This window comes from Procambarus clarkii, chromosome 60 (genome assembly GCF_040958095.1).
Source record: "Procambarus clarkii isolate CNS0578487 chromosome 60, FALCON_Pclarkii_2.0, whole genome shotgun sequence".
Lineage (NCBI taxonomy): Eukaryota > Metazoa > Arthropoda > Malacostraca > Decapoda > Cambaridae > Procambarus > Procambarus clarkii.
In genome coordinates this window covers 23,374,236-23,387,336 of record NC_091209.1, presented here as the reverse complement: position 1 = coordinate 23,387,336, position 13,101 = coordinate 23,374,236, and the positions used below count along the sequence as shown (strand labels likewise).

The 13,101-nt window shown below is 54.0% G+C and overlaps 1 protein-coding gene across 1 annotated transcript; it reads left to right on the top strand.

Moving 5' to 3' along the window:
• Positions 1 to 6,802: 6,802 nt before the first annotated feature.
• Positions 6,803 to 12,461, top strand: LOC138353919 (mucin-5AC-like). The gene is made up of 2 exons (XM_069307345.1): positions 6,803 to 6,931; positions 10,197 to 12,461. Exons 1-2 carry the CDS (start codon positions 6,803 to 6,805, stop codon positions 12,459 to 12,461), a joined length of 2,394 nt encoding a protein of 797 aa, XP_069163446.1.
• Positions 12,462 to 13,101: the final 640 nt, after the last annotated feature.

The following is a 13,101-nucleotide window of genomic DNA, read 5'->3' as shown; positions in this document are numbered from 1 at the left end:
CAACACCAGCACCCCCACAACACCAGCACCACCACAACACCAGCACACCCACAACACCAGCACCCCCACAACACCAGCACCCCCACAACACCAGCACCACCACTACACCAGCACCCCCCACAACACCAGCACCCCCACAACACCAGCACTCCCACAACACCAGCACCCCCACAACACCAGCACCCCCACAACACCAGCACCACCACAACACCAGCACCACCACAACACCAGCACCCCCACAACACCAGTACCCCCACAACACCAGCACCACCACTACACCAGCACCCCCACAACACCAGCACCCCCACAACACCAGCACCCCCACAACACCAGCACCACCACTACACCAGCACCCCCACAACACCAGCACCACCACTACACCAGCACCCCCACAACACCAGCACCACCACTACACCAGCACCCCCACTACACCAACACCACCACTACACCAGCACCCCCACAACACCAGCACCACCACTACACCAGCACCCCCACAACACCAGCACCCCCACAACACCAGCACCACCACAACACCAGCACCCCCACAACACCAGCACCCCCACAACACCAGCACTCCCACAACACCAGAACCCCCACAACACCAGCACCCCCACAACACCAGCACACCCACAAGACCAGCACCCCCACAACACCAGCACCCCCACAACACCAGCACCACCACTACACCAGCACCCCCACAAGACCAGCACCCCCACAAGACCAGCACCCCCACAACACCAGCACACCCACAACACCAGCACCCCCACAACACCAGCACCCCCACAACACCAGCACACCCACAACACCAGCACCCCCACAACACCAGCATCCCCACAACACACCACAACACCAGCATCCCCACAACACCAGCACCCCCAGAACACACCACAACACCAGCACTCCCACAACACCAGCACCCCCACAACACCAGCACCCCCACAACACCAGCACCCCCACAACACCAGCACCCCCACAAGACCAGCACCCCCACAAGACCAGCACCCCCACAACACCAGCACCCCCACAACACCAGCACCCCCACAACACACCACAACACCAGCACCCCCACAACACACCACAACACCAGCACCCCCACAACACATCACAACACAAGCACCCCCACAACACCAGCACTCCCACAACACCAGCACCCCCACAACACCAGCACCCCCACAACACCAGCACCCCCACAACACCAGCACCCCCACAACACCAGCACCCCCACAACACCAGCACCCCCACAACACCAGCACCCCCACAACACCAGCACCCCCACAACACCAGCACCACCACAACTCCAGCACCACCACAACACCAGCACCCCCACAACACCAGCACCCCCACAACACCAGCACCACCACAACACCAGCACCCCCACAACACCAGCACCACCACAACACCAGCACCCCCACAACACCATCACCACCACAACACCAGCACCCCCACAACACCAGCACCACCACAACACCAGCACCCCCACAACACCAGCACCACCACAACACCAGCACCCCCACAACACCAGCACCACCACAACACCAGCACCCCCACAACACCATCACCCCCACAACACCAGCACCCCCACAACACCAGCACCCCCACAACACCAGCACCACCACAACACCAGCACCCCCACAACACCAGCACCACCACAACACCAGCACCCCCACAACACCATCACCACCACAACACCAGCACCCCCACAACACCAGCACCACCACAACACCAGCACCCCCACAACACCAGCACCCCCCACAACACCAGCACCACCACAACACCAGCACCCCCGCAACTCACCACAACACCAGCACCCCCACAACACCAGCACCCCCACAACACCAGCACCCTCACAACACCAGCACCCCCACAACACATCACAACACAAGCACCCCCACAACACATCACAACACAAGCACCCCCACAACACCAGCACCCCCACAACACATCACAACACAAGCACCCCCACAACACCAGCACCCCCACAACACATCACAACACAAGCACTCCCACAACACCAGCACCCCCACAACACCAGCACCCCCACAACACCAGTACTCCCACAACACCAGCACCCCCACAACACCAGTACTCCCACAACACCAGCACCCCCACAACACCAGCACTCCCACAACACCAGCACCCCCACAACACCAGCACCCCCACAACACAAGCACCACCACAACACCAGCACCCCCACAACACCAGCACTCCCACAACACCAGCACCCCCACAACACCAGCACCCCCACAACACCAGCACCCCCACAACACCAGCACCCCCACAACACCAGCACCCTCACAACACCAGCACCCCCACAACACCAGCACCCCCACAACACCAGCACCCCCACAACACCAGCACAACACCAGCACCCCCACAACACACCACAACACCAGCACTCCCACAACACCAACACCCCCGCAACTCACCACAACACCAGCACCCCCGCAACACCAGCACCCTCACAACACCAGCACTCCCACAACACACAACTTCAGCACCCCCACAACACACCACAACACCAGCACCCTCACAACACCAGCACTCCCACAACACACAACTTCAGCACTCCCACAACACACCACAACACCAGCACTCCCACAACACACCACAACACCAGCACCCTCACAACACCAGCACTCCCACAACACACCACAACACCAGCACTCCCACAACACCAGCACCCCCGCAACTCACCACAACACCAGCACCCCCGCAACACACCACAACACCAGCACCCCCACAACACCAGCACCCTCACAACACCAGCACTCCCACAACACACCACAACACCAGCACCCTCACAACACCAGCACTCCCACAACACACCACAACACCAGCACTCCCACAACACACCACAACACCAGCACTCCCACAACACCAGCACCCTCACAACACCAGCACTCCCACAACACACAACTTCAGCACCCCCACAACACCAACACCCCCACAACACACCACAACACCAGCACTCCCACAACACACCACAACACCAGCACTCCCACAACACCAGCACCCTCACAACACCAGCACTCCCACAACACACAACTTCAGCACCCCCACAACACCAACACCCCCACACCACACCACAACACCAGCACTCCCACAACACACCACAACACCAGCACTCCCACAACACACCACAACACCAGTACCCCCACAACACACCACAACACCAGCACCCCCACAACACCAGCACCCCCACAACCCAGGCACCACTGCCACAAAACAATCAAGCCAGCAAGCGTGCCATTAATTACAGCGTATCAGCCAATGTTATCGGCGCATGTGGTTTTCATCCAGTAGGAGCCATTGGAGAAGCAGTTTAGCGGAGATCAGACCCGTTTGTCGCCCGTAAGAGCTCCGGGCTCACAATTACCTCTATGCGAGGAGGCGCAGAAATTCTTCTTCTCCCCATTTGATTTTGGTGAGGTTGAGGCAGCCATTATCACGAGGCTGTAGTGAGGCGCGGTGTTGCCCAGCGGTTCTCAGGTGTAGTCGTCCAGTATTACCACCTTCTGCATGTTGCAGATTCATCTGCTGCATATTCCATTTCAACTGGTTGATTGCCCTTCAGGCGGCGTGTTTTGCTGCGTTAATACGCCTGCCACGCCCTCGCTGGCCGACTCACGCCCTCCCTGGCCGACTCACGCCCTCGCTGGCCGACTCACGCCCTCCCTAGCCGACCCACGCCCTCGCTGGCCGACCGACGCCCTCATCAACGCCATATCTGACACCACGCTTTCATGTTCCCCCATCACCCCTTCCCCCCTACCATGCAACCCCCCCACCCGCACCCCTTACCCACTTGAAATGCAATAACGACCCCTCTAACAACATTCCCGTCTAACACGATGAATACTCCAATTTCAGCAGCAAGCTTGGCCTTGTGTATCATGATTCTCATCGCTGCAAGCTTCATTTGCAACCAACCAGCACGCTAGGCTGTTATGGCGACACACACACACACACACACACACACACAGACACACACACACACACACACACACACACACACACACACACAAACACACACATACACACACACACACACACAGGAAAGGCCCTAGCATGGGTGAGGAACTACCTAACAGGTAGGAGCCAGAGGGTAATGGTAAGGGGCGAGAAGTCGGACTGGCGAACAGTAACGAGTGGAGTACCTCAAGGATCGGTGCTGGGACCAATCCTCTTTCTAATTTACGTAAATGTTATGTTTACAGGAGTGGAATCATACATGTCAATGTTTGCGGATGACGCAAAATTAATTAGAAGAGTTGTGACAGATGAGGATTGTAGGATCCTCCAAGAGGACTTAAACAGGTTGCAGAGATGGTCAGGGAAATGGCTACTGGAGTTCAACACCAGTAAATGTAAAGTTATGGAAATGGGATCAAGTGATAGACGACCAAAGGGACAGTACACAATGAAGGGGAACTGCCTACCTGTAGCGATTCGAGAAAAAGACCTAGGAGTGGATGTGACACCTAATCTAACTCCTGGGGCACATATAAATAGGATAACAACAGCAGCGTACTCTACACTGGCGAAAATTAGAACTTCATTCAGATACCTAAGTGAGGAGGCTTTTAGGGCGCTTTAAACTGCCTACGTGAGACCAGTCTTAGAGTATGCCGCGCCATCATGGAGCCCCCACCTGAAGAAACACAAAAGGAAACTGGAGAAGGTTCAGAGGTTTTCGACGAGGCTTGTCCCAGAGTTACGAGGGATGGGATATGAAGAACGTCTGAGGGAACTAAACCTTACAACATTAGAGAAAAGAAAGGAGAGAGGAGATATGATAAGAACATATAAAATACTCAGGGGAATTGACAAAGTGGAAATAAATGAAGTGTTCACACGTAATAATAACAGAACGAGGGGACATGGGTGGAATCTGGAAACTCAGATGAGTCACAGAGATGTTAGGAAGTTTTCTTTTAGCGTGAAAGTAGTGGAAAAATGGAATGCACTTGGGGAACAGGTTGTGGAAGCAAACTCTATTCATAATTTTAAAATTAGGTATGATAGGGTAATGGGACAGGAGTCATTGCTGTAAACAACCGATGGCTGGAAAGGCGGGATCCAAGAGCCAGTGCTCGATCCTGAAAGCACAACTAGGTGAGTACACACATAGATTCATTTCTCTCAATGTTTGCGGACGATGCCAAAATTATGAGAAGGATTAAGACAGAAGAGGACTGTTTGAGGCTTCAAGAAGACCTAGACAAGCTGAAGGAATGGTCGAACAAATGGTTGTTAGAGTTTAACCCAACCAAATGTAATGTAATGATGATAGGTGTAGGGAGCAGGAGGCCAGATACAAGGTATCATCTGGGAGAGGAAATTCTTCAGGAGTCAGAGAAAGAAAAAGACTTGGGGGTTGATATCTCACCAGACCTGTCTCCTGCAGCCCATATCAAGAGGATAGCATCAGCGGCATATGCCAGGCTGGCCAACAGACGAACGGCATTCAGAAACTTGTGTAAAGAATCATTCAGAACTTTGTATACCACATATGTCAGGCCATTCCTGGAGTATGCAGCCCCAGCATGGAGTCCATATCTAGTCAAGGATAAGACTAAACTGGAAAAGGTTCAAAGGTTTGCCACCAGACTAGTACCCGAGCTGAGAGGTATGAGCTACGAGGAGAGACTACGGGAATTAAACCTCACTTCGCTGGAAGACAGAAGAGTTAGGGGGGACATGATCACCACATTAAAGATTCTGAAGGGAACTGATAGGGAAGATAAAGACAGGCTATTTAACACAAGGGGCACACACACAAGGGGACACAGGCGGAAACTGAGTGCCCAAATGAGCCACAGAGATATTAGAAAGAACTTTTTTAGTGTCAGAGTGGTTGACAAATGGAATGCATTAGGAAGTAATGTGGTGGAGGCTGACTCCATACACAGTTTCAAGTGTAGATTTGATAGAGCCCAATAGGCTCAGGAACCTGTACACCTGTTGATTGACGGTTGAGAGGCGGGACCAAAGAGCCAGAGCTCATCCCCCGCAAACGCAACTAGGTGAGTACACACACACACACACACACACACACACACACACACACACACACACACACACACACACACACACAGACACACACACGTGTTGTCCGCCTGCCTCCAACCCTGCACCCTCTTCATCCTGTGTTGTGAACACCACAACTTGCAATACTTGCCTGATATTGCAATACTCGCAATATCTTCTCGAAGAGGATTTTCTGAGTTTTAATTAAGATTCGCAGTTGATGTGAAGAGTTGTGTTGAGGGCGTCGAGCGGCGTATCAAATGTTGTGTTGGCTAATTACCTCCTCCGGAAGGCCCTGTTGGAGGACAGTTATTGTCATCATCCTTCGTGATGACTCGCCGCGCTAACTGCCTTGTTCCGTACCACTGATCTCAACCATGGCAACGATTGGAACCATGGCAACGATTGGAACCATATCAGTGATATGAACCATGTCAACGATTGGAACCATGGCAACGATCGGAACCATGGCAACGATTGGAACTATGGCAACGATTGGAACTATGGCAACGATTGGAACCATGTCAGTGATTTGAACCATGTCAACGATTGGAACCATGGCAACGATTGGAATTATGACAACGATTGGAACCATGGCAACGATTGGAACCATGACAATGATTGGAACCATGACAGCAGTTGGAACCATGGAAACTATTGGAACCATGGCAACGATTAGAACCATGACAGCAATTGGAACCATGGAAACGATTGGAACCATGGTAACGATTGGAATAATGGCAACGATTGGAACCCTGCAACGATTGGAACCATGACTGATTGGAACCATTGCAACGCCTGGAACCATGGCGACGATCGGAACCATAGCAACGATTGGAACCATGGCTACAATTGGAACCATGCCAGTGATTGGAACCATGGCAACGACCGACGACGTTGTGTTAGAAGATAATGTAATTGTCACTATAGGGAAATAGTGACGCCGACGAGTGACACCGACAAGGATGGTGATAGTCATAGCACTAAGGATGGTGACAGGATACTCTATCCCTTTGAGATGTATTTATTGCTTATCTCAATAAACATACATGAACTTGAACACCGACGAGGATGGGGATGGTGATGATAGCCATGAAGATAAAGATGAAGATGATGATAACATTATCTCAATAAATTATTATAATTGGATAAAAAAAACACACACTCGTATTTGTGAAGTTTATGTAAAGAAATTACACCAAGTCCTTCGCAGTCCTTGACAAAGCACTGAGTGCTTTGTCAAGGTCTGAGTGTGTAGTTAGGACGAGACTAACATCTTAAGGTCTAATGGGGCTGTTATCCTGGGTGCAGTCCTGCTATCCTTGACCTGCTGACCTGAGGTCACCACTATTCCCGACTGGTGATGTTCCTGCGGTAATGTCTTCTACGGTAATGTGGTCACGTGACCTTTCTGTTATCCTGGTGTTCTGGGAACTGAGTTATTAAAAGAGTTGTTATTAATAGAATTGTTATTAATAGAGTTGTTATTAATAGAGTTGTTATTAATAGAGTTGTTATTAATAGAAGTGTTCATCTGGATGTTATCCCTCATAACTCCATCCACACCCAAAGGAAAGTGGGTGTTGCCACTACTGACATGCATACATTTGTTCAGATCTAATTTTAATTCACGTAGATGAATTTTTTCTAGTAAAGCTATCCTTCGAAGTAAAGTTATTTTTTCACCAGAGAAAGTATTCAGAATATTTATTAGAAACTCTCCTACTACCCTTCTAGTTCTAATAGTATTATCTTTATACATTACTAGCTGTACCCGGCCACGTGTTGCTGTGGCTCAGCCACGCATGTGCGTTGCTGAGCCACAGCAACCTTCCCCTGTCTCCCAGTCCTCCCCACCATTCCCCCCTGCCCCATCCCCTCGTCCTCCCCACCACGCCCCACTCCCCTCTCCCCTTGTCCTCCCCACCATTCTCCATTCTCCAGTCCGCTCGTCCCCACCATCCCCAACTCCCCCATCCCCTCGTCCTACCCACCATTACCCTCTCCCCTGTCCCCTCGTCCTCCCCACCATTCCCCACTTCCTCGTCCAATGCCTTCCCAAATGATCCGATGTTCCCATCTGAAAATTGTGAACATCAAGTGATCTGATGTTCCCATCACTAAAATATAAGAAAAGCAGTTAAAAAACGAAATAAAAAACACTTAAAAAAATAACAAAATAAACTGTACTCACAAAATGAATGGTATGGTAAACAACACAGCTCAATTCCAACGCAATGTCACACAAAATAATCAAATCAAAATGAAAATAAATCGAAATTTATGAAAATTCAATTTGTCAATTCAATCGGAAACGTTGAAATGGAATCGTAACATATTTAGTATAGCGTGTGTTGCTATTACGTCCAACAAATGGCAGTTTTCAAAAAAGTATGTTTTTACCTGTCGCAGGTGTGGCATCTATATAGTAGGTATATAAAAACGCGCGCCTATTCGAATGCAACGTTGCGTCAAAATTTCAAAGCAATCGCTAACGAGCTTTCGAAGGTTTCCCTCACATGAAAACCCATGAAAAACACAGTTTAAAAAAAAAAATGTTTTTTTTTTCCCTATCACAGACTTGAGATCTATAAAGTATGTGTATAAAAACCCGGCTCGGATGCGAATGGAACGTTGTGTCAAATTTTCAAAGCAATCGGTGAAGAACTTTCAAAGATTAGCGATTTTCAACAAATGAACAGTTACATTTTTATATATATAGAATTAGTAATGTAAACACCTTTGGAGACTTTCGGCGCCGTGGAGAGGGGGGACCAGCTAGATGGGTAACAACTCCCCCGTATCAACCTACCCTGGCTTTGTGCCCTGGAGAGGCCACTCCAGACCGATATCCAGAGCACAACTCCATAGTCTCCTGAGACTGATGGATGCCTACTACTAGTAATCTAATGGTTGCATTCTAACACTGGAAATTAATGTAACCAAAATGCCTAACTTAACCTAACCTATTCTAACCTTAGCCTAATTACACATAAAATCACAGAATACAATATTAATTCAAAGTGAATTTTTGTTTTTACACCGTACGAAAGAAACATCGTATCAGTCGGGTGGCAGATGTATTAGTTAAATATTAACATATTAACCTGGTCGATGGTGTGCTTTTGTCATGGTTCTCTGGGTGGGGAATGTCGACCAGCGCCAAGCAGGCAACCTTCCCAGCAGCGTCGACCAGCACCAGCAGGCAACCCTCCCAGGAACGTCGACCAGCACCAGCAGGCAACCCTCCCAGCAGCGTCGACCAGCACCAGCAGGCAACCCTCCCAGCAGCGTCGACCAGCACCAGCAGGCAACCTTCCCAGCAGCGTCGACCAGCGCCAGCAGGCAACCCTCCCAGCAGCGTCGACCAGCACCAGCAGGCAACCCTCCCAGCAGCGTCGACCAGCACCAGCAGGCAACCCTCCCAGCAGCGTCGACCAGCACCAGCAGGCAACCTTCCCAGCAGCGTCGACCAGCACCAACAGGTAACCTTCCCAGCAGCGTCGACCAGCACCAGCAGGCAACCCTCCCAGCAGCGTCGACCAGCACCAGCAGGCAACCTTCCCAGCAGCGTCGACCAGCACCAGCAGGCAACCCTCCCAGCAGCGTCGACCAGCACCAGCAGGCAACCCTCCCAGCAGCGTCGACCAGCACCAGCAGGCAACCTTCCCAGCAGCGTCGACCAGCGCCAGCAGGCAACCCTCCCAGCAGCGTCGACCAGCACCAACAGGTAACCTTCCCAGCAGCGTCGACCAGCACCAGCAGGCAACCCTCCCAGCAGCGTCGACCAGCACCAACAGGTAACCTTCCCAGCAGCGTCGACCAGCACCAGCAGGCAACCTTCCCAGCAGCGTCGACCAGCACCAGCAGGCAACCCTCCCAGCAGCGTCGACCAGCACCAGCAGGCAACCCTCCCAGCAGCGTCGACCAGCACCAACAGGTAACCTTCCCAGCAGCGTCGACCAGCACCAGCAGGCAACCTTCCCAGCAGCGTCGACCAGCACCAGCAGGCAACCCTCCCAGCAGCGTCGACCAGCGCCAGCAGGCAACCCTCCCAGCAGCGTCGACCAGCACCAGCAGGCAACCCTCCCAGCAGCGTCGACCAGCACCAGCAGGCAACCTTCCCAGCAGCGTCGACCAGCACCAACAGGTAACCTTCCCAGCAGCGTCGACCAGCACCAGCAGGCAACCCTCCCAGGAACGTCGACCAGCACCAGCAGGCAACCCTCCCAGCAGCGTCGACCAGCACCAGCTGGCAACCTTCCCAGCAGCGTCGACCAGCACCAACAGGTAACCTTCCCAGCAGCGTCGACCAGCACCAGCAGGCAACCCTCCCAGCAGCGTCGACCAGCACCAGCAGGCAACCTTCCCAGCAGCGTCGACCAGCGCCAGCAGGCAACCCTCCCAGCAGCGTCGACCAGCACCAGCAGGCAACCCTCCCAGCAGCGTCGACCAGCACCAGCAGGCAACCTTCCCAGCAGCGTCGACCAGCACCAACAGGTAACCTTCCCAGCAGCGTCGACCAGCACCAGCAGGCAACCCTCCCAGGAACGTCGACCAGCACCAGCAGGCAACCCTCCCAGCAGCGTCGACCAGCACCAGCAGGCAACCTTCCCAGCAGCGTCGACCAGCACCAACAGGTAACCTTCCCAGCAGCGTCGACCAGCACCAGCAGGCAACCCTCCCAGGAACGTCGACCAGCACCAGCAGGCAACCCTCCCAGCAGCGTCGACCAGCACCAGCAGGCAACCCTCCCAGCAGCGTCGACCAGCACCAGCAGGCAACCCTCCCAGCAGCGTCGACCAGCGCCAGCAGGCAACCTTCCCAGCAGCGTCGACCAGCACCAGCAGGCAACCTTCCCAGCAGCGTCGACCAGCACCAGCAGGCAACCTTCCCAGCAGCGTCGACCAGCACCAGCAGGCAACCTTCCCAGCAGCGCCGACCAGCACCAGCAGGCAATCCTCCCAGCAGCGTCGACCAGCGCCAGCAGGCAACCTTCCCAGCAGCGTCGACCAGCACCAACAGGTAACCTTCCCAGCAGCGTCGACCAGCACCAGCAGGCAACCTTCCCAGGAACGTCGACCAGCACCAGCCGGCAACCCTCCCAGCAGCGTCGACCAGCACCAGCAGGCAACCCTCCCAGCAGCGTCGACCAGCGCCAGCAGGCAACCTTCCCAGCAGCGTTGACCAGCGCCAGCAGGCAACCTTCCCAGCAGCGTCGACCAGCGCCAGCAGGCAACCCTCCCAGCAGCGTCGACCAGCACCAGCAGGCAACCCTCCCAGCAGCGTCGACCAGCACGAGCAGGCAATCCTCCCAGCAGCGTCGACCAGCGCCAGCAGGCAACCTTCCCAGCAGCGTCGACCAGCACCAGCAGGCAACCCTCCCAACAGCGTCGACCAGCACCAGCAGGCAACCCTCCCAGCAGCGTCGACCAGCACCAGCAGGCAACCTTCCCAGGAACGTCGACCAGCACCAGCCGGGAACCCTCCCAGCAGCGTCGACCAGCACCAGCAGGCAACCCTCCCAGCAGCGTCGACCAGCGCCAGCAGGCAACCCTCCCAGCAGCGTCGACCAGCACCAGCAGGCAACCTTCGCAGCAACGTCGACCAGCACCAGCAGGCAACCCTCCCAGCAACGTCGACCAGCACCAGCAGGCAACCTTCGCAGCAGCGTCGACCAGCACCAGCAGGCAACCTTCGCAGCAGCGTCGACCAGCACCAGCAGGCAACCTTCGCAGCAACGTCGACCAGCACCAGCAGGCAACGTTCGCAGCAGCGTCGACCAGCACCAGCAGGCAACCCTCCCAGCAGCGTCGACCAGCACCAGCAGGCAACCCTCCCAGCAGCGTCGACCAGCACCAGCAGGCAACCTTCCCAGCAGCGTCGACCAGCACCAGCAGGCAACCCTCCCAGCAACGTCGACCAGCACCAGCCGGCAACCTTCCCAGCAACGTCGACCAGCACCAGCAGGCAACCTTCGCAGCAGCGTCGACCAGCACCAGCAGGCAACCCTCCCAGCAACGTCGACCAGCACCAGCAGGCAACCCTCCCAGCAGCGTCGACCAGCACCAGCAGGCAATCCTCCCAGCAGCGTCGACCAGCACCAGCAGGCAACCTTCCCAGCAGCGTCGACCAGCACCAGCAGGCAACCCTCCCAGCAACGTCGACCAGCACCAGCAGGCAACCCTCCCAGCAGCGTCGACCAGCACCAGCAGGCAACCCTCCCAGCAGCGTCGACCAGCACCAGCAGGCAACCCTCCCAGCAGCGTCGACCAGCACCAGCAGGCAACCCTCCCAGCAGCGTCGACCAGCACCAGCAGGCAACCCTCCCAGCAACGTCGACCAGCACCAGCAGGCAACCCTCCCAGCAGCGTCGACCAGCGCCAGCAGGCAACCCTCCCACCAATGACCAACTCGGACACACTGGTTAAAAAAACAAAATAAAATTCAAAGTTTACCCTCTGGGCCGCAAACTTTTAGATTAGGTTCAGCAGAGGCCGTGAATTACAGTCCGCGGATATATTATTTTGGCTCAAGAGTGGGACTGAAGTATTGTTGAAGTTGTGTAACTTGGGGAACATTCTGCGAGAGAACATGAACATAAATTATCAGGGGAAAAGCGCCAAGTTATTACAACTATATAGCACTTGGAAGGGGTTAGGATAAGGATTTAGGATGGGAGGGAATGGTGTCCAACCACTTGGACGGTCGGGGGATTGAACGCCGACCTGCAGGAGAGGGAATATCTCGTGTTTAAAGGTCATTATGACTATGAAGGCAAAAATACAGTGATGTTTGAACACATCAACACACACATAAATAAACACACTAAAACACATATCCAAACAAACACATTCAGTACACACACAGACATTACATAAGGCAACCGACAACAGGAAAGGCGGAATCCGAGAGCCAAAGCTCGATCCTGCAGCCACAGATAGTCGACTACACACACGTATACTCACACAAATAACTCCTAGAAAACTGATCATATCATTCACTTGGACCCTCGGAGGTTCGAACCGTAGGCCACACAACCAGCAGCCCACATTCCTACCAACTGAGCCA

Coding starts and splice junctions, on each gene's coding strand:
- LOC138353919 (XM_069307345.1), top strand. CDS start 6,803: ATGACTGATTGGAACCATTGCAACGCCTGGAACCATGGCGACGATCGG. Junction 6,932..10,196: donor GCAACGACCGACGACGTTGT/GTTAGAAGATAA, acceptor CCTTCCCAGCAG/CGTCGACCAGCACCAGCAGG.